This window comes from Leucoraja erinacea, chromosome 22 (genome assembly GCF_028641065.1).
Source record: "Leucoraja erinacea ecotype New England chromosome 22, Leri_hhj_1, whole genome shotgun sequence".
Taxonomy (NCBI): domain Eukaryota; kingdom Metazoa; phylum Chordata; class Chondrichthyes; order Rajiformes; family Rajidae; genus Leucoraja; species Leucoraja erinaceus.
The window spans coordinates 32,271,340-32,290,669 of NC_073398.1; the positions used below are offsets into that span (position 1 = coordinate 32,271,340).

The 19,330-nt window shown below is 42.1% G+C and overlaps 1 protein-coding gene across 2 annotated transcripts in view; it reads right to left on the bottom strand.

Moving 5' to 3' along the window:
* Positions 1 to 19,330, bottom strand: part of net1 (neuroepithelial cell transforming 1) — an 86,047-nt gene that overhangs the window by 40,142 nt on the left and 26,575 nt on the right. The window contains exon 3 of one of the 2 annotated variants that reach the window (XM_055653419.1): positions 7,461 to 7,520. In XM_055653419.1, coding sequence (XP_055509394.1) covers positions 7,461 to 7,520 — 60 coding nt within the window. Of the gene's footprint in view, positions 1 to 7,460; positions 7,524 to 19,330 lie in introns of both variants that reach the window. The other variant, XM_055653418.1, reaches the window with a different exon arrangement.

The window sequence follows — 19,330 nt, forward strand, 5'->3', positions numbered from 1 at the left end:
ATACTGCCTGCTTTGTTAACTAATGGTCTATCTACACAAATATATGACACTTATGCACTGTTATCTGGTTCTGTAATCTTTCATGTAGCACCTTATCAAATACCTTCTGGAAATCTAAATTAATTCTATTTGTTGGTTCATATTGACTTGGACGAAGGGACCAAGCAGACTGGCAGAAGAGAGATTCACGCACTCTCTGTGTGAAAAAAGTCTTCTCATCTCGGTTTTAAAGGAATTTCCCTTTAGAAGTCTGTGACCCCTTGTCCTGGACTTCCCTAACATGGAACAATCTCTTCTTCCTGCATCTCCTGTCAACCCCTTAAGAATTTTTGTAAGAGCTAATTTGCTGTTAGCAACAATATCATGAATTGTTACTGTATTTGTGAATTTCCAATTATCTGGAACTAATCCAGAATTAAGGCAACTATAGGTTGCTAATAAGCATGAAAGTTTCCAGATTTTGATACAACAGCTTAATTGAAGGTCATCTTTGGGCTGCAAAGACTTTTCGTCAAGGTTACAAGTTTCATGCAAATTTGACAAAATAGAAGCTGGTTCAAGTTCATCATAAAACATTCTTGGCACTATTCATGAAAAGTATCATGTTTATTGCATCCAAGTGTTACCCAATGAAGGAGAAGATGTAGGCCGTGCTATCCAAATCATAGCTTTGTAACTGCACCAAAATATGGCGAATGGGCCCCCGAGTCCATGGCCGGCTGTCTGTCCAACAATCTCATTAATCCTATCCTCCTATGATTCCTTCAGATACATTCAATTTCAAAAGAGAAAAGATAGTTGATAAAGACTTTAGTATACAAATTATGTTTTGTATTCTTGAATAGCTTGAATTAGAATAATCTTCCTGCCATTAGTTGATAAGTTTAAACTTATTATTTTAACAATGGACAAATGAAGCAAGGGCTCCGTTTAACCAGTGACAAATCAGCATTTAATTGTTATTTTGGAAGTTGGAAATCCAAATTCTAGAACATTGTTCGTAAGACATTATTTGGGGGAGGGGGATAATCAAAAAATTAAACAAACAAGATAAACTAGGACAAGACAATGAAAGGTAGAACACATTGTTGGGTGAGCCACTGTGATAAGGCATTCAATAGTTAGGTACATAGACGGCAAGAAATTGTAAGGCAGGGTGAACAATGGCGAGACATTTTTTGCTTTCCTTAATATAATTAAACAGAAATGGCAAGTTAAAGAAAGAGACAAGTTTCATGGTGGGATTTGTGAAGGAGTTTAAATATTGGCAAGATTCAGAGTCAGGACAAAACTGCACTGTCTTACAGTGGTTGATTTATTGGTTTATGGGTTATCTATGCTCCGCAGCCCGATCATCTATGTATATATTATAGAAAGAATTTCATAGTTCCTTTTCAGTACCTAAGAATAATAAAGCACTTGACTTTATACCAATCACAACCACCATTAAACCAAGTTTGAAAAATACACCCCACCCAAAAAATAATAATAATCCCAAACCTAGTTAGAATTCCACCTCATAGCTCCTGGTGGACACCACGCCTGTTCATGGCACTGAGACAAACTGGAAATGCACATTCAAAAAATACTTCAAGTGCAGACAATGTCCCTCATTTGCTCTCCTGGAAATAAGCCATTTCCTGCTACCTGAAGCAAGTTTGAAAAATGACACTTCAACAAAAATCACCCGACATTGCCAGGTAAAGTTCATCCTCTCTCTTGGGGCGATATTATAGCCTGTTTATGGCACTGGGACAAAGTATGAATCTGTGAGTTAAAAGACGACCTTTGAATCTTGAGTTATCAATGTTTTTGCTCATGAAGGCCCTTACATATCACAGATTTATTACCTTGGATAATTGTAATTCAACTGTAAATAGCAGCAAGATATAGATTAATCAAGTTAATCTGTCATAGTTTTATGCTTCCTTAATTTCCAAAATTTGTCCGATTTTCCTTCAAAAATATCTTCATGCCACCCGTCAAAAAATAGTTACACTCTCCATTCCCAAAACCTTGCAGTCTTCTCCATCGCATCCAAATTCTCTTTGTTTCACAAATGCACTTCTTTCCCATCAATAAGAGTGGAAAATATTTCTTTATCAATTCTTTATCATCGAAAACACATCCATGCTGAAAGCCAAGACAATGGTGGATAAGCTCAGAAAGGTTTTAACTTTTATAATCATTTTAATGCTGCGGTATCAGTAATAGAGTCATAGAGTCTTACAGCAAGTAAGCAGGCCTATTGGCCCAACTTGCCAACACCTTTCAACATGTCCCATCTACACTAGTCCCACCTACCTGCATTTGGCCCATATCCCTCTAAACTTCTCCTATCCATGTACCTGTCTAAATGTTTCTTAAATGTTGCGATAAGATCTGCCTCAACAACCATCTCTGGCAGCTCGTTCCATACACCTTTGCGTGAAAAAGTCACCTGTCAGATTCTTATGAAATCTTTCCCCCCTTAACTGTAATTGTTATATGGTTATATGGTTAACCTTAAACCTATATCCTCTGGTTCTCGATTCCTCTATCTGGGCACAAGACTCTGTGCGTCTATCCAATCTATTCCTCTCATGATTTTATAGACCTCTATAAGATCACCTATCATCCTCCTGTGCTTCAAGAAATAGAGTCCTAAGTTGCTTAACCTCTCCCCTTAGCTCAGGCCCTCGAGCACTGGTAAAATCCTCGTAAATCTTCTCTGTACCCTTTCCAGCATGACAACATAGTAACATGGAAAATTCCAAGTTCAGTCTTTGTTTTATTGCCAGAGGGAAAACCAAATGGATTTAATGCTGCACGGTGGGCGATGCTGTTTGAAATACTTAAAATGCAATCATAACATAATTACATTAACCTATTCAGATTAGTGACAAGCCACTTCAGTTACATCATATAATTGAAAGTGCGAGATTCTGGGAACCATTTTGTTTCTCATCGTTATTTATAGGTACTTGCTTCCAAGTTCCTAACTGGTGATAATGTTGGTGAATTCTTGTGTGTAACTTTTCAGGTTTGTAAGTGACAAGGAGCTTCTTGGGCAAGAAGCTTGGTCTGATGGCACTCAGTGGGAGTTGCATCCTTTCTAGACTATATCATAGGGAAAGGGATACAAGAAAGTAAAAATACCCAATGAACTTTAAGAAGCACTTGATTTGGCAAGCCTTTCAATATTGCACAATTATCAGAGTGGTACCACTGACAAGGGAACCAACACAGTTCTCAGAGGGGTGAAATACGAGCAGCAAACAGCTTGAATCACGCAACTGAAAGCACCAGACATGCTGAAGAAAGATGACCTTGTAACTTCAACACATGCATATGTTGACAGAAATCTAAAACTTGTTAGACATACAAATCCCTAATTTTACAAAATATCCTTTGTTCATTTGGCTCCCACAAGTGAAACCTTTCTTTAGTGTAATCTATTATTAGGAGTGCACTCCTGTATTGCTGGCGTCTCAAATGTTTTGTAACCTGGGCAAGGTATTTGACAGGTTCGAGCTCTACATTGTTCACTGATGTTGTCACTAAATGGCTCATTAGCTAAAAATAATACTTGAATACACTTTTCAATGGTGCCAGCCTTGCATTTCTGAAATACAAACAGTGCTATTATAGATAAGCACTATAATAGTATAGAACATTTCAATATACCATTACATTCTAATGCACAAAACTTCAAATGTTTTATTCCATATTCCCCAAGACATGAATGTAGTACAGATTTACAAAATAGCACTCAGTTAAAGAAATTACAATCCAAACCCAGCACCATTTGGTTCAAATATGTTCTTTGCCACAGGCCCTTACACCCATTTTTGAGTTATTAGCAAACTTGGATACCCAACTGTCACCCTACTTCAAGTCATTAATATTGTTAGTCTGGGCCAAGAACTGATTCTTGCAACATTCCATTAGTTACATTCTTCTAGCCTGTAAAAAAAACCCCACAATTTATTGCAACATTCTCTCTTCTTTGTAATAACCAGTCTTCAATCCAAGTCAAATCCAAATACAAGTCGATACTGTCCCGAAAGAAATTAGGCCAAGATTTTCCATTTTCAATAGAAGGCTCTTTTTTCAAAGGTGGAGCAACATGTGAGAATGAGAACTGAACTCCAGTGGTTTTATAGTCACATGGAAAATGCCTGCAAGCAGTACACAATGCTGGAAAATTTCAAAAGATTTGGACCAAAGTCAGGCTTTCAACCCATGATATTCTTGCTGGAACTTCAACTCAAACCATCTGCTCTATTCCATCCTCTTTGCTCATATTCCTCTCCTGTTCCCCTCTTTCAGCCTATGCAAGTACTAAACCCCCCGGGGGTGGGGTGGGGGGTTGCAAACTAATCCTAATTGAAAGCATTAACGCGTCAGTTATGTGTGGCAAATGATTCAATGAACAGACGACTTTTTGCATAAGAGAAAATTCTCCTAATCATAATTCCAATTGACAGCCTCTTGTTGTTGATGCAGCAGAACGTAGAGATACCCATATACCGTTTATCCTTTCAGAACATTGACTACACTCCCCTTAGCTACCTTTGTTCCAGTGAATGTTCACATTTTGCAGCCGTTTCTTTGTAATTGAGCCAATTTGACAGAAAAGATAGTGAAAGATTGTTTTTTTTGAATTGCCACATATATGGTGATTATTGGGTCACTTCAGGCATGACTACATAGTCTTGGACAAGATGACTTGCAAAGGTGGGAATAACAGGCTATAGAGGTGGATATTTGAAGATAATCTTACCCCTTTCATGTGTATTTTTCTGATGCCATTCTACCATATGCCACATTTATTAAAATTTCAACTTCAACTTACTAGTGGATTTGATCTCAATATGTTGGCAATACAAAAATGAGTTACGGTATTTTAATGATGCTGCCTATGTAAAATATGTAAGATAGAGTAAATAATAGAAAGGAACATAACACAAAATATATTTACCTTCTTTAGATTCAGATTCAATTTTAATTGTCATTGTCGGTGTACAGTACAGAGACAATGAAATGCATTTAGCATCTCCCTTGAAGAGCGACATAGCAAACGATTTGAATAAAAAATAATAAGTGTCCGGGGGGGTGGGGGGGTGGTGATTGGCAGTCACCGAGGTACGTTGTTGAGTAGAGTGACAGCCGCCGGAAAGAAGCTGTTCCTCGACCTACTGGTTCGGCAACGGAGAGACCTGTAGCGCCTCCCGGATGGTAGGAGGGTAAACAGTCCATGGTTGGGGTGAGAGCAGTCCTTGGCGATGCTGAGCACCCTCCGCAGACAGCGCTTGCTTTGGACAGACTCAATGGAGGGGAGCGTGGAACCGGTGATGCGTTGGGCAATTTTCACCACCCTCTGCAATGCCTTCCGGTCGGAGACAGAGCAGTTGCCATACCATACTGTGATGCAGTTGGTAAGGATGCTCTCGATGGTGCAGCGGTAGAAGTTCACCAGGATCTGAGGAGACAGATGGACCTTCTTCAGTCTCCTCAGGAAGAAGAGACGCTGATGAGCCTTCTTGATCAGAGTAGAGGTATTGTGGGTCCAAGAGAGGTCATCGGAGATGTTGACTCCCAGGAACCTGAAGCTAGAAACACGTTCCACCTCCGTCCCGTTAATGTGGATGGGGGTGTGCGTGCCGCCTCTGGACTTCCTGAAGTCTACAATGAGCTCCTTGGTCTTCTTGGAGTTAAGGGCCAGGTTGTTGTCAACGCACCATGCTGCTAAGTGCTGGACCTCCTCCCTGTAGGCCAGCTCATCGTTGTTGCTGATGAGGCCAATCACCGTTGTATCATCTGCATACTTGATGATGGCGTTAGTACCATGTACAGGTGTGCAGTCATAGGTGAAGAGGGAGTAGAGGAGGGGGCTCAGCACACAGCCCTGAGGAACGCCGGTGTTCAGGGTGAGGGTTGAAGAGGTGTGCTTGTCTAACCTCACAGACTGGGGTCTGTTGGTTAGAAAGTCCAGTATCCAGTTGCAGAGGGAGGGGTCGATGCCCAGGTTACCGAGTTTGGTGATCAGTTTTGATGGAATAATGGTGTTGAATGCTGAGCTGTAATCGATGAACAGCATTCTTACGTAAGTGTCTCTGTTGTCGAGGTGGGAGAGGGCGGAGTGAAGTGCCGTTGAGATGGCATCCTCCGTACTCCTGTTCTTGCGGTAGGCAAACTGATAGGGATCCAGTGTGGGGGGTAGGCAGCTTTTGAGGTGTGCCAGGACCAGCCTCTCGAAGCACTTGGTGATGATGGGGGTAAGTGCAACTGGGCGGAAGTCGTTGAGGCTTGCCGCAGTGGAGTGTTTTGGCACTGGCACGATGGAGGTGGCTTTAAGGCAAGTGGGGACAACTGCTTGGGCAAGTGACAGGTTGAAGATGTCAGTCCAGACGTCTGTCAGCTGCACAGCACAGGCCCTGAGCACGCGCCCGGGGATGCCGTCAGGGCCAGCAGCCTTACGTGCATTAGTCCTACTCAGTGCCACGTACACGTCGTAGGGGGTGAGTGTGAGGGGTTGGTGATCGGCAGGTAGCACAGCCTTGATGGCTGTCTCTAGATTGTCCCTGTCAAAGCGGCCATAGAAGTGATTAAGCTCCTCAAGGAAGGAGGCGTCGCTGGATGTGGGGGTGATGTTGGAGGGTCTGTAGTCCGTGATGGCCTGGATGCCTTGCCACATGCGTCGGGGGTCGGAGTTGTTGTTGAAGTGCTCCTCAATCCTGAGCTTATGGCAGTGCTTGGCCTTCCTGATGCCCCTCTTCAGGTTAGCCCTGGATGAACTGTAGGCTCGAGCATCGCCTGACCTGAAAGCGGTGTCCCGTGCTTTCAGCAGTAGCCTGACCTCGCTGTTCATCCATGGCTTCTGATTCGGGTATATGGTCACCTGTTTGAGGGAGGTGACACTATTGATGGTGGAGTTTATAAAGTCCAGAACAGAGGATGTGTAGGAATCAATGTCCGTGTGAGAGTCAACTACTCTTTAGTGCACCTACTGGCTCCTAAACATAGGCCAAAATGATCTGGCTTTCAATTCAACATGATATGAAACCGTTCCCGCAACTATGCTCAATACATAAACATGAAACAGAATAACATCCATTACCAAAATGTTTCCAAATAATCTGCTCTATAGTCCATCAAAGCAGTTGTCTCACCTAAATGTGCTGGTTCATTTCACATGAGAAAGATCTGCAACTGAAAAGCAGACCATTCTTTGAAGTTCCAGAGTACTTTCCATTAATTGTGCCAATTTATTTTACTCTCTCCAATTTTTCCATTGAGTATGGAAAAATTCCCAACATGAATGGAGCATTTAACTTTTGCTTTTGGCACTCTGTCTCTTTTCAATACAATCATTCAAATCACCAGCTTCTTGCAAACACAGAATTAATGAAGGCAATGACCATGTGACTCCTTGTTCATGATTCAAATCTGTTGGGCTATAAAGCAAGTCATCATACCTTAACATCTAAGCTGCAAAGACTGATGGCATCGTCATCTTTCGCCCTCCGTTTTCTTTTCTTCTGGAGGAAAAGAAATAAACTTAGCAAGTTTTCCAATAAATACATTTGAAACAAAATATTATAGTTCAATCTACAAAAAAAATCAAATTAACTGTAACCAAATGCCTTATAGAGTCATAGTCATAGAGTGATAGTGTGGAAACAGGACCTTCGGCCCAACTCGCCCACACCTGCCAACAATGTCCCAGCTACTCTTTAACCCTCCAAACATGTCCTATCCATTTACCCGTCCAACTGTTTCTTAAATGATGGGATAGTTCCAGCCTCAACTACCTCCCCTGGTTGTTTGTTCCATACACCCACCACTGTGTGAAAAAGTTACCCCTCGGATTCCTATTAAATCTTTTCCCCTTCACCTTGAACCTTTGTCTTCTGGTCCTCGATTCCCCTACTCTGGGTAAAAGATTGTGCATCTTCCCGATCTATTCCTCTCATGATTTTGTATACCTCTATGAGATCTCCCCTCAACCTCCTACGCTCCATGGAATAGAGACCCAGCCTACTCAACCTCTCCGTATAGCTCAGACCCTCCAGACTGGCAACATCCTCGAAAAAAAATTCTGAACCCTATCAAGCTTGACAATATCTTTCCTATAACATGGTGCCCAGAACTGAACACAATACTCTAAATGCAGTCTCAACAATATCTTACACAACTGCAACATGACCTCCCAACTTCAATACTCAATACTCTGACTTATGAAGGCCAAAAGTGCCAAAAGCCTTTTTAACCATCTTATCTAACTGCGACTAGACCTTCAAGGAACCATGCACTTGTACTCCTGGATCCATCTGCTCTATAACACTACCCAGAGGCCTACCATTTACTGTTTCGGTCCTGCCCTTGTTCGACGTCCCAAAATGCAACACCTCATACTTCTCTGTAGTAAATCCATCAACCATTCCTCCGCCCACCTGACCAATCAATTCAGATCCTGCTGCAATTGTTCACAACCATCTTCACTATCTGCAAAAACACCAACTTTTGGATCATCAGCAATCTTGCCCTGTATGTTCCCAAATCATTGACAAACAGTAACGGGCCCAGCACCGAACCCTGTGGCACACCACTTGACGCAGGCCTCCATTCTGAGAAGCAACCTTCCAACATCACCCTCTGCCTCCTTTCATGGAGCCAATTTGCTTTTCATTCATGGGATCCTTGGATCCCATGAGATCTAACCTTCGAGAACAGCCTACATTGCGGCACCTTGTTGAACGCTTTACTAAAGTCCATGTCCACAACATCTACAGCTCTGCCTTCAACAACCCTTTTGCTCACGTCTTCAAAAAATTCAATCAGATTTGTGAGACACGACCTCCCACGTACAAAACCATGCTGACTATCCCTAAACAAGCCCTTGCCCATCCAAATACCCGTATATCCTATCCCTCAGAATACTCTCCAGTAACTTACCAACTACAGATGTTAAGCTCACCGGCCTATAGTTCCCAGCATTTCCCCTGCAGACCTTCTTGAAAAGAGGCACAACATTTGCCACCCTCCAGTCCTCAGTCACCTCTCCTGTACTTGTGGACAACTTAGAAATTTCAACCAGGGTTCCCGCTTTACAACATTTACACAAGCTTTACAAAATGGCACCTGGATTAGAGTGTATTAGCTAGAAGGAGCGGTTAAACAAGGCTCTCACTTAACTTTTTTTCTGTTTCCAGCCGGGCGACCTAGGCAGCTTTTTAGGTTGCCAAATGGTAGTTTAGGTGGTCATTTAAGATGCGTGACGCGTGCGATAATGACGCGTGCAATAATGTGCTCGGACAAAGTGCGTAGTTACCAGTCGGAATTATGCTCAATGAAGCATTCACATATTATTTCTGCTACAAATAAAGTTAAAAACTAAACATATTCACCAATCAAGACATGATATATACACAATGACAAGCAGCAAAATTATAATACAGTATATACAGTATCTCAATCTTTTTACACATTGCAATGAATGCAATTTCTATTATTTCTTTCCACTTCCAAACAAAAATGTGGTTGGATTATTCAGCATATGATCAACCTTGATGAGACCAAACGCAGGCTTGGCGATTGCTTCGCCCACCACCTCTCAGTTCGCAATAACCAACCTGATCTCCCGATGGCTCAGCACTTCAACTCCCCCTCCCATTCCGAATCCGACCTTTCTGTCCTGGGCCTCCTCATGACCACCGCAAATTGGAGGAACAGCACCTCTTATTTCGCTTGAACATTGGCCTGTCCAATTTCAGGTAGTCCTTGCTTTCTCCATCTTTCCCCTCCCATTTCCAGCTCTCCCACAGCCTGCTGTCTCCACCTTTTCCTTTATTTTTCCCTCGGGATGTGGGAGGAAACCCACACGCTTGCATGGAGAATGTGCAAATTCAACACAGACAGTGCCCGAGGACAGGATCGAACACAGATCTCTGGCGTGTGAGGCAGCAAGTCCACCAGCTGTGCCACTATATTTTGTTTTCCAACACACAAAAAATCATATGTTGATACATTTGGTCACTAAAAAAAACCTATCAATTTTCAGTCTTAAATCGCTAAGTGACGCTATGTCTCCGAGTTGAACGATAAGTGGCCCGGTTGCTTGCCAAGCTGGGAAAAAATGACACGGCTTTTAGGTTGCCCGGCACCCGGGCAACCGTTAATTTCGAGCTCTGTTAGACATTTAGCTTGTTTTCTCTGGAATGTTGGAGTTTGAGGGGGGACTTAATAGAAGTATATAAAATTATGAGAGGCAGAGATAAGAGAGATAGCCAGAACTTTTTCCCAAGGTAGAAATGTCAAAGATGTAGGGGCATAACTTTAAGGCGAGAATGGGAAAATTTAAAAGAGGTGGGTAGAGCAAGTTTTAAAAAAAGTGGTGGGTGCCTGGAACGTGCTGCCATGGATGGTGGTGGAAGCAGATACAATAATGGCATTTAATAGGGTTTTAGATGAGCAGGGAATGGAGGGGTATGGATGATGAGCAGAAGAGAACAGTTTAGTTTATTATTGTCACTTGTACCGAGGTACAGTGACAAGCTGTTGTTTCTGTGCTAGTCAATCAGAGACATGACATGGCATTATGTTCGGCATAGACATTGTGACCAAAGGGTCTGTTCCTGGGCTGTCAGGTTCAATATTCTAAATCGCATCACCATTGAAATACAGTTCACAATCGCACTCAAAGGCACAGTATTTTGCATCACAGAGCTTTCAAACACATCTGCAAATCACAAACTAACTGATCTTGACCAGTCTGAAGCCAATTCACACCTTCACTGCATTTTTAACACCAGTCTACATTTTGTCCTTGGTAGACAAAAGTTCTGGAGAAACTCAGCAGGTGCAGCAGCAACATCTATGGAGCGATGGAAATAGGCAACGTTTTGGGTCGACACTATTCTTCAGATTGACACCTCTGGTGGTCTGTCCCTCAGTTACTGAGCTCCTTTCCTTCCCACAGAGAAAGTGAGGGTTTCCATTATCCTCACCTTCTCCACTCCCCGATATGTTGACAAATTCACGCTTTTTTAATTATCTCTGGAAGACCAATCACCTTCAAAAGTAAAACAGAAATATAAATTGTGTCCAATAAGTTTTGTTCCAGCGCCGATATAAAAGTTGATTGCTTACTTCCCCCAGTTATGAAGAATATCATTGAATGGGTGGTTTTTATTTTCCATCTCCTACATAAAGTTTCATTAATTAATAACATAACTAAATAAAACTCACTGGTACTATCAAAAGCGACATAGTTTAGTTTAGAGATTAGATTAGATTACATTAGACTTTAATCAATCAATCAATCAATCAATCAATCAACCTTTATTGTCATCTTGCAAGCAACAGTTGTTACAGTGCAAAATGAAAAGACATTTCCCAGTGAATAGCGGAGCATCGCACATGAAATTTAAACACTTCACACATAATAACACTAAAAACAATCCAGTCCCTGATGGAACAGTATAAATAGTTAAAAGCAGGTAAAAAAACACAATGTTAAAATTCAATAAACCAATCATAAAAAATGTCCGGGGCCGCTGATTTGAGTGGCCAGTGCCAGTATTAAAGTGTCCGTGCCAGCCGCAGAGTCAAGTCAAGTGACTGTGGGTGCAGAGTGACTGTTTAGCAGCCTCACAGCCTGTGGAAGGAAGCTGTTTAGCAGCCTCGTAGTCCGGGCTTTGATGCTTCGATATCTCTTGCCTGATGGCAGGAGATCCAGGTGTGCGTGGAGGGGGTGCAGTTTGTCCTTGGCAATTCGCTGTGCTTTCTTCAGACAGCGGCTCTGGAACAGTTCTTGTACTGAGGGTAGGGAGACGCCAATGATCCTCTCTGCTCCCCTCACTACCCTCTGCAGAGCCTTCCTGTCCGAACAGTTGCAGGTGGAGTACCACGTATTTATGCAGTACGTGAGTACAGACTCCACCGTGCCCCTGTAGAAAGTCCTGAGGATGTTGGTGGGGAGTGAGGCCTGTTTTAGTTTCCTCAGGAAGTGCAGTCGCTGATGGGCCCGTTTGACGGTCCCAGTGGTGTTCCTGGACCAGGTGAGGCTGTCCGTTATTTGCACACCGAGGAACTTTATGCTCTCCACTCTCTCGACTGCAGTGCCACTAATGTTGAGCGGTGTATGCTTTGGCTGCGCCCTCCTGAAGTCGACAACCATCTCCTTAGTTTTGTCTACATTCAATTCTAGGTTATTTTTGCCGCACCAGTCCACCAGTTGTTCTACTATTAATCCCCTTATTCAGGGGAAATTCAGATGTCCTTGCAGCACACTAATAAAAATACAACATAGTATTCATGAAGAAATTCAACACCAAACATAAAACATCCCCCCACAGTGATTCCCACTGATTGAGGTGAATTTTCAAAATTAAGATGTTATTGTCACATTCCTAGATATAAACGATAAGTCAACTTGGTCCCCAGTGATTCCCACTGTGGGGGAAGGCACAAAGTCCAGTCCCCATCCTCTTGTCCACCCAAAGTCGGGCCTATTGAGGCCTCCACAGTCGCCGCCACGGCGCCCGATGTTCTCGCCGGGTGATGGTACTCCGGCGTCGGGAGAAGCCCCAGCGGCTTGAGGTGCCAGGAACGGCCGCCTTCCCGCCGGAGCCCGCGGCTTCCAAGCCAAACTGACCGCGCCGGACGGAGCTCCACACGCTGGCGATCTCGGCGAGAGATCCCAGGCTCCGGGATGTAGGTTCAACGTCGCAGCTGGCCGCTCCGCAGAACCGCGGCTCCACGATGTTTTCCTCGGCGGTCCCAGCATACTGCAGTCCCAGCGCGGCGACCCAGGAAAGGCATCGCCCGCTCCGCGACAGCGCTCCAGCGCCGCCGCCAAAGCCGATGTTCTGGGCAGGGCCCCTCAGGAAAACGTCGCTCCAGGACCCGCTGGTAGGCCGCGAGGACGGGTCGAAGACGCTGCTCGGAGGAAGGCAACCCCTCCGACCAGGTAGGGACTTGGAAAAGCAGTTTCCCCCTCCCCCCCCCCCACCCCCACACATAAAAAGATTAGACCCCCTGACTGTACACTTAACAAACTAAAAATAACAAAAAAGGGAAAAAAATGGACAGCTGCAGGACAGGCAGCCGTTCAGGACAGCGCCTCCTCCGGATAGTGTGCATAAACAGGCCCTTCGGCCCACCGAGTCGGCGCTGACCAGTGATCCCTGTGCACTAACACATTCCTACACACTAGGGACAATTTACAGAAGCCAATTAACCTACCAACCTGTATGTCATTGGAGTGTGGGAGGAGCTCCCGGAGAAAACCCACGCAGTCATGGGGAGAATGTAAAAACCCAGTAGACAGCACCCGTAGTCAGGAGCGAGCCCGGGTCTCTGGCGCAGCAAGGCAGCAACTCTACCACTGTGTCACTTTCTCGCCACTCATATATAGCAAAGCCTTTCACAACATTAGTTTGCATAAAACCTACTGTGCCCATTGGGAAAGAGGGTCATATCAGAAATTCTTCATGCCTTGAACTCTGTAACATCTGTCTGAACATATAATTCTGCACATAAGTAAGCAGCTTATGTGAATTCAGATTTTCAAGACACCAGCAAGAGCAACAACCTTGAGATTTAAAAAAAAAACAATTTGTTGCATTACATTCTGTTCTTCCGGGTGACGTCAAAACCTGGTATCTTGTATATTGTCTCAACGTACTATTCCTATACACTTGTACTTAGTCTAAGATTGTGCTTATGTATAGTAATACTTTTACTCAACTCATAAAAAGATTTTCACTCCCTCGGTACATGCGATATTAAAGTACCATTGTTTATGGGCTAATAGAAATATTGTTGGCGAATTTATCCTTATTTTATCTGGCTTTTGCGAATGATAAGAAATGTATCTGTAAAATTATTTGACCACAGAACTGGCACAAACAAAATCCATTGCGGATCCAACCCTTTGAGACAACAGGAAATAAAGATGTTATTTTGTTTAGGGAGTGTAAAAAGAGGTTCTTGGCAAAGCTCAGTACTTCTGTAGGCAAAACAGCGAGCAGGAACAACTGGTCAGCAACCTGAAATAATAAAAGAGGTGGCAGTTCAGAGATACCACCTTCAGAAAGGGAACATCAGTGCCAAGCAATGTGTTCTCTTTGGAACAGAGGATATTGAGAGAGTTTAATTATAGGTTCATATAAAGAACGGATATGAAAAACTTATTTTCTTTAAAAGCAGCTACAGTTTAGTTTGTCACGTGAAGTGAAGTACATTGAAAAGCGGCCAATAAACAAGGTGCATTGATTTAAATTGATTGGTGAAGGATCAGAAGTATGATGAGAATTTTTTTTTCCACCCTCATACAGTAGGCAATGAACCTGGAACTCAAAGCCCAAGAGCTTGGTTGTCAAAGAAACACTCACTGCATTGATTACGGGTTTTGTTGTGCTTAACCTACAAATCTACAAAACAAGGACAGGAAATGAGATTAGACTAGATAATTCTTCTTCTGCTACAACTGGCATAATGTTCCAAATGTCCTCCCTCTGTGCCAGCAATTTCTGGGATACCTTAGAATTGTGTGAAGGGTCCTTCATAATTTTAGAAATGTGAACCCTTCCTTAAACGAGTGAACCACACATTCATAGCCACAAACTTAACAATGACCAGTTAAATTCCAGAGGTGTTCCTTCAAAGCATTTATTTAAATTCTACAAGTGGCTCTAATTCACAACAAATACATTTTAACTTGCGGACACAGCGGTAGAATTGGTGCCTCACGGTCCAGTCTGTACGGAGTTTGTACGTTCTTCCTACAATATGCATGGGTTTTCTCCGAGATCTTCAGGTTCCTTCAACACTCCAAAGGCGTACAGCTTTGTAGGTTAATTGGCTTAGTATAAATGTAAATTGTTCCTAGTGTGTGCAGCATTGTGTTAATGTACGGGGATTGCTGGTCGGTGCGGACGCGGCGGGCTGAAGAACCTGTTTCAGCGCTGTATCTTTAAACTAAATAAAGTAAACTAATTAGAAGTCCGCCATAACTTGATAATATGTGATATCTCTTTGAAATAATAGCATTAACCACATTTTAAATGCTCGCAAAAAATATTTTTTGCACAAAACATGGTTACGTACAAAGTACCAGTTTCAAATTGCTTCTTAGAAAGGTGTTAATGTGTTTATTTGCTCAGCTACATCAGGACAAACAGCGAGTTTCCATCTGGAAACTTTGTGTTTTGGCTTCTTACCTACACAAAGCATGAATCTTTTCCTTTTTTCCCCTTCAAATTGTGTGATACATCAGGGTAAACTCTCTTTATTTGAAATAAGAAAGCTTCATGCAACACTCACCTTGAGTAAAAGTTAAAAATAAACCACTTGGAAAGTGATCCAGCCAAATCAACATCATGGTTCTCTAAAAGTTGTAACAGCAGTGTAAATGGTCTCCTCAGTCACTTCCCCTGATGTAAATGAAGGAATGACACTTATTTGCCACTACAAAGTGACTGACAAATAGCCACTGTCGGGCAAACCGATCCATGGTTATGTATTTAAAACACTGTGCTGCATCATTGTTAGAAGTGTTAATGTTTCCCTCCTCACCAAATAACAGTTCTTCTCACATTACCATTAAAAAAATCCCATGGCACAGAGGAACATTTAGTCCATCTTCTTTGTGCTGATGCAGTGCAGATCATCTTTTTCTGTCCCTTTCCCTTACTCTTTTCCTAAAGCAACCGCATTACTGCTTTTCAGATACATATCCAATGACATACTGCATTACAGCATGGTACAGCAGCTGCACCATGGCAGACAGGGAGAGGCTTCAGAGGGTAACTAGGACAGCACAGAAGATCATTGGTTGCCCTCTCCCCTCCCTGATGGATATTTACACCTCCCGCTGCCTTAGCAGGGCAAAGAATATAATCAAGGACTGCTCCCATCCTGCGTTTGGACTGTTCGACCTGCTGCCCTCTGGAAGGCGCTATAGGTGCATCAAAACTAGGACAAATAGACTCAGGAACAGTTGTTTTCCGAAAGTCATAACTACTCTTAACTCACACATGCACTGACTTCACAGCCCAGCACGGACATTCCATCTATTCTATCCACGTACTGAAATTTGGAACTGTAATGTGTATTGTAACTGTAATTTTTAATATTTAAAATCTTTTTTTTTTAATATTTTAATATAATTTTTAAACATCTGCCTAAGAATACTACCTATTCATCCTTCACCATTTTGTCTTTATAGATATGTATATAGCGCCGCAGAATTGGACACCTATCCCCCTCCCCCCCTTTGTTTTGTTTTCTGTTTCTTGTTTTTTGTACTAAATTATGTGTATGCACTGAGTACGAGCTGCTTTTAATCTCATTGTACATGTATAGTGACAATAAATGGCATATCTATCTATCTATCAATTGCCTCCTCAAAGCTATTGAATCTGCTTCCATTAACCCAAATAAACCACTTGGAGCTCTTTTGGGGCTTTTACTCAAGGTGAGTGTTGCATGAAGCTGTCTTTCTCTTCAAATAAAGAGAGTTTACTCTGATGTTTTTGAAAAGGGGAAAAGAACAAAAGTTTCATGCTTTCCATCAACCAGACACCGCATTCAAGGCGATAACATGCTAAGTGAGTAAAAACACGTGAAAAAGTAGGTTTTGGAGTGCTACTTCTGGCCAATTTCAGGCAACCAACATAAGTGGTCAACATTTAGCACTTCTCTATTCTTGAGCCACTTCATAATAACTTGATTGATACTTTATTGTCATGTGTACTTGGTACAGTGAAATTATTTGTTTTGCATACAATTCACAGGTTTTCAGAGTCGCCACGTATAGGGTGGTGACAAAGTTACAAAAGTATTCAATATAGTCCATTCATTCCTTTCCATATCCCTTGTTTCGGTGGGCCCCCCACACCACGCCAGGTCTCTCTTTGTTCTCTCCCCCCCTCCCCATGCTGGTCTTCCTTGGTTGTCAGCGGCGTGTCCTCGACCAACCACACTCATGCGAGCCTGCCCCCAGCCAAACACCAGCATTCACACGAAGGGCTGAATTGACACGGTAGTATTAATATTTCCCTGTAGTATTTGCTATCGTTGGGAATGGGCAGGTAGATGTTCCATCCTCATAACAACTATTATAACATAACACCTTCTTCACAATACTACTTGTTATAAATCTGCCCTTCAAGAAGTCACCCATCAGTGGAGTAGATAGGCCTACAGATGTTACAGATTGTTACAAGTTCCTCGCTCTTTGTAGATCCTTCCTTATTATTGAGATTTTTCTTTACCATGAAGCTCAATCCAAAATAACTGTTTACAATGTAATTTCTGTATATCTCATTATCAATTATCTCATCCTCTTGTGGATAAATGTACAGGCGACTATATTATTGGGGAATGTGTTAGTTGAAAACTAACATCTTCCATAATGAGCTGATTAAAGTGTGTCAGAATGGGAACAGTTTGAGGAATGAGCCCCACTCCTCTGACACCCCTGTATTACTGGGGTGGCCTTTACCTGCAGAGGTGCTAATCTGTTTTCTATTACATACTAGTTCACTCTGGTCCCCATCTTCTTCATAGTTAGTTTTGGTTCTAAAGGTTTCCCCATCCTGCCCTGGCTCCAATCTTTACAACATTGTATGCTTTTATTTTCATCTCAGCTACACATGATATATCTTTCACATTGTGCCTTTAAGTGCAGTTAAATGATCTGAGAGGAAGTTTCCTTTCGAGATCGAAGAAAAAAAATTCAAAGACGGGACAACGAAACAATAAAATGGTAGTAGGTTATCTTATCAGCCAATGGTAATAGAAGCAAAGATAAAAGATAGATTATTATACAAAGGTTCATGCTTGGGTTCATGGCACGAGACAGAGAAGACACATGAGATCTTAAGAATTTGTAAGTGTAATCCTGAGGGTAAGAAAGAACAGGAGGCAGAATGGCAAATGGGCAAAGAGAGACATGGAGAGAAAAGAACAAAAAGTTTCAGGTCCACCCTTTGTCGACATCAAATATGATGGAAAGTCATTAGAAATAATGGAAGATAGATTTTCTCAGCACCTTCCATAGAGTTCTCAAAGTTGAAACAGGAAGATGAAACGCAAAAATCAAGTAAATATTTCAGAAGATTTTTTTGATTTAAAAAAAAACGCAGCGAGTTTCAGGTGAAGAAATTCAGTGGTTTCTGGTGAGATGTTATCAGTTGTCAACAACAGGGTCTTAACATTTAAATATAGATAAATGAATTGATAATTTTAGCATATTAAATCAGTTTCATAAAAGGGGTTGACAATGGCTTCCTTATTCAGTCAGAATAGGGCAGAAGGCATGGAAAGAAAAAGTAGCTGAGAAGAACATGAGAAAATTGTCATGAGCCAACAAAGACAACTCTATTTTGCAAATGATACAAGATTAACTGATGTAATGTGGGAAAGAGATGTATCAACAGATCATAGGCCTGCTTAGCTGGGAATATTTCTGCTGTCAATGTTCCAGTTGCTTACAGATATCATCTCAGTAGAACTGAATTGTAGCAGTGTTCCTGAACGAGACACAAGTCTCGTCACACCGAAACTTTATTGAACTGGAATTTTTTTCACACTGGTATGTTCTCAGAAACTCAAAACATTGGAGTTTACTTTTACCAAAATTTCAACACATAATACTACAGACAAAGAAGGTGTAATAACAGACACCAAAATATGCGGGCAAACAAACTACTGTTTAAATAAACTCCACATATATGGAATGACAATGGAATGCCCCAATCGGTTTAAACTATTAATTAAATCATGGTAAAACATCCAGTATTTTGAATTGTGTGTTTTTAATTAAAATTAAAATTTCACCCATAATTGTAGGTAGACACGAACAGTATGAGTAACTCAGGTCAGGCAGCGCCTCTGGAGTAAAAGAATAGGTGACGTTTCAAGTCGACACCCTTTCTTCAGACTGAGAGTCAGGGGAAAGGAAAGTAAGAGATGAGAAATAAGAGAAAATAAGAGGAAGGAGGGAGAGAGAGCGAGGGAGGGAGGGACACGGAGACGATGTAGAGAGATATGGAACAAATGAATGAAAGATATGCAGAAAGTAACAACGATGAAGGAAAGGTGGAACCCACAATAGTCCATTGTTGGCTGTGGGCTAGGTGATAATGAGTTATACAGACAGTGAAACTCAACAGGGCAACAGTGAAACTAGTGCGACGACTCGGATGGTGAGGGACGGTGAGAGAAGGGATGCAAGGCTTACTTGAAGTTAGAGAAATCAATACTCATACCGCTGTGTTGCCGAACCGAAAAAGGAAGTGCTGTTCCTCCAATTTGCATTGTTTCCAATCCATAATAG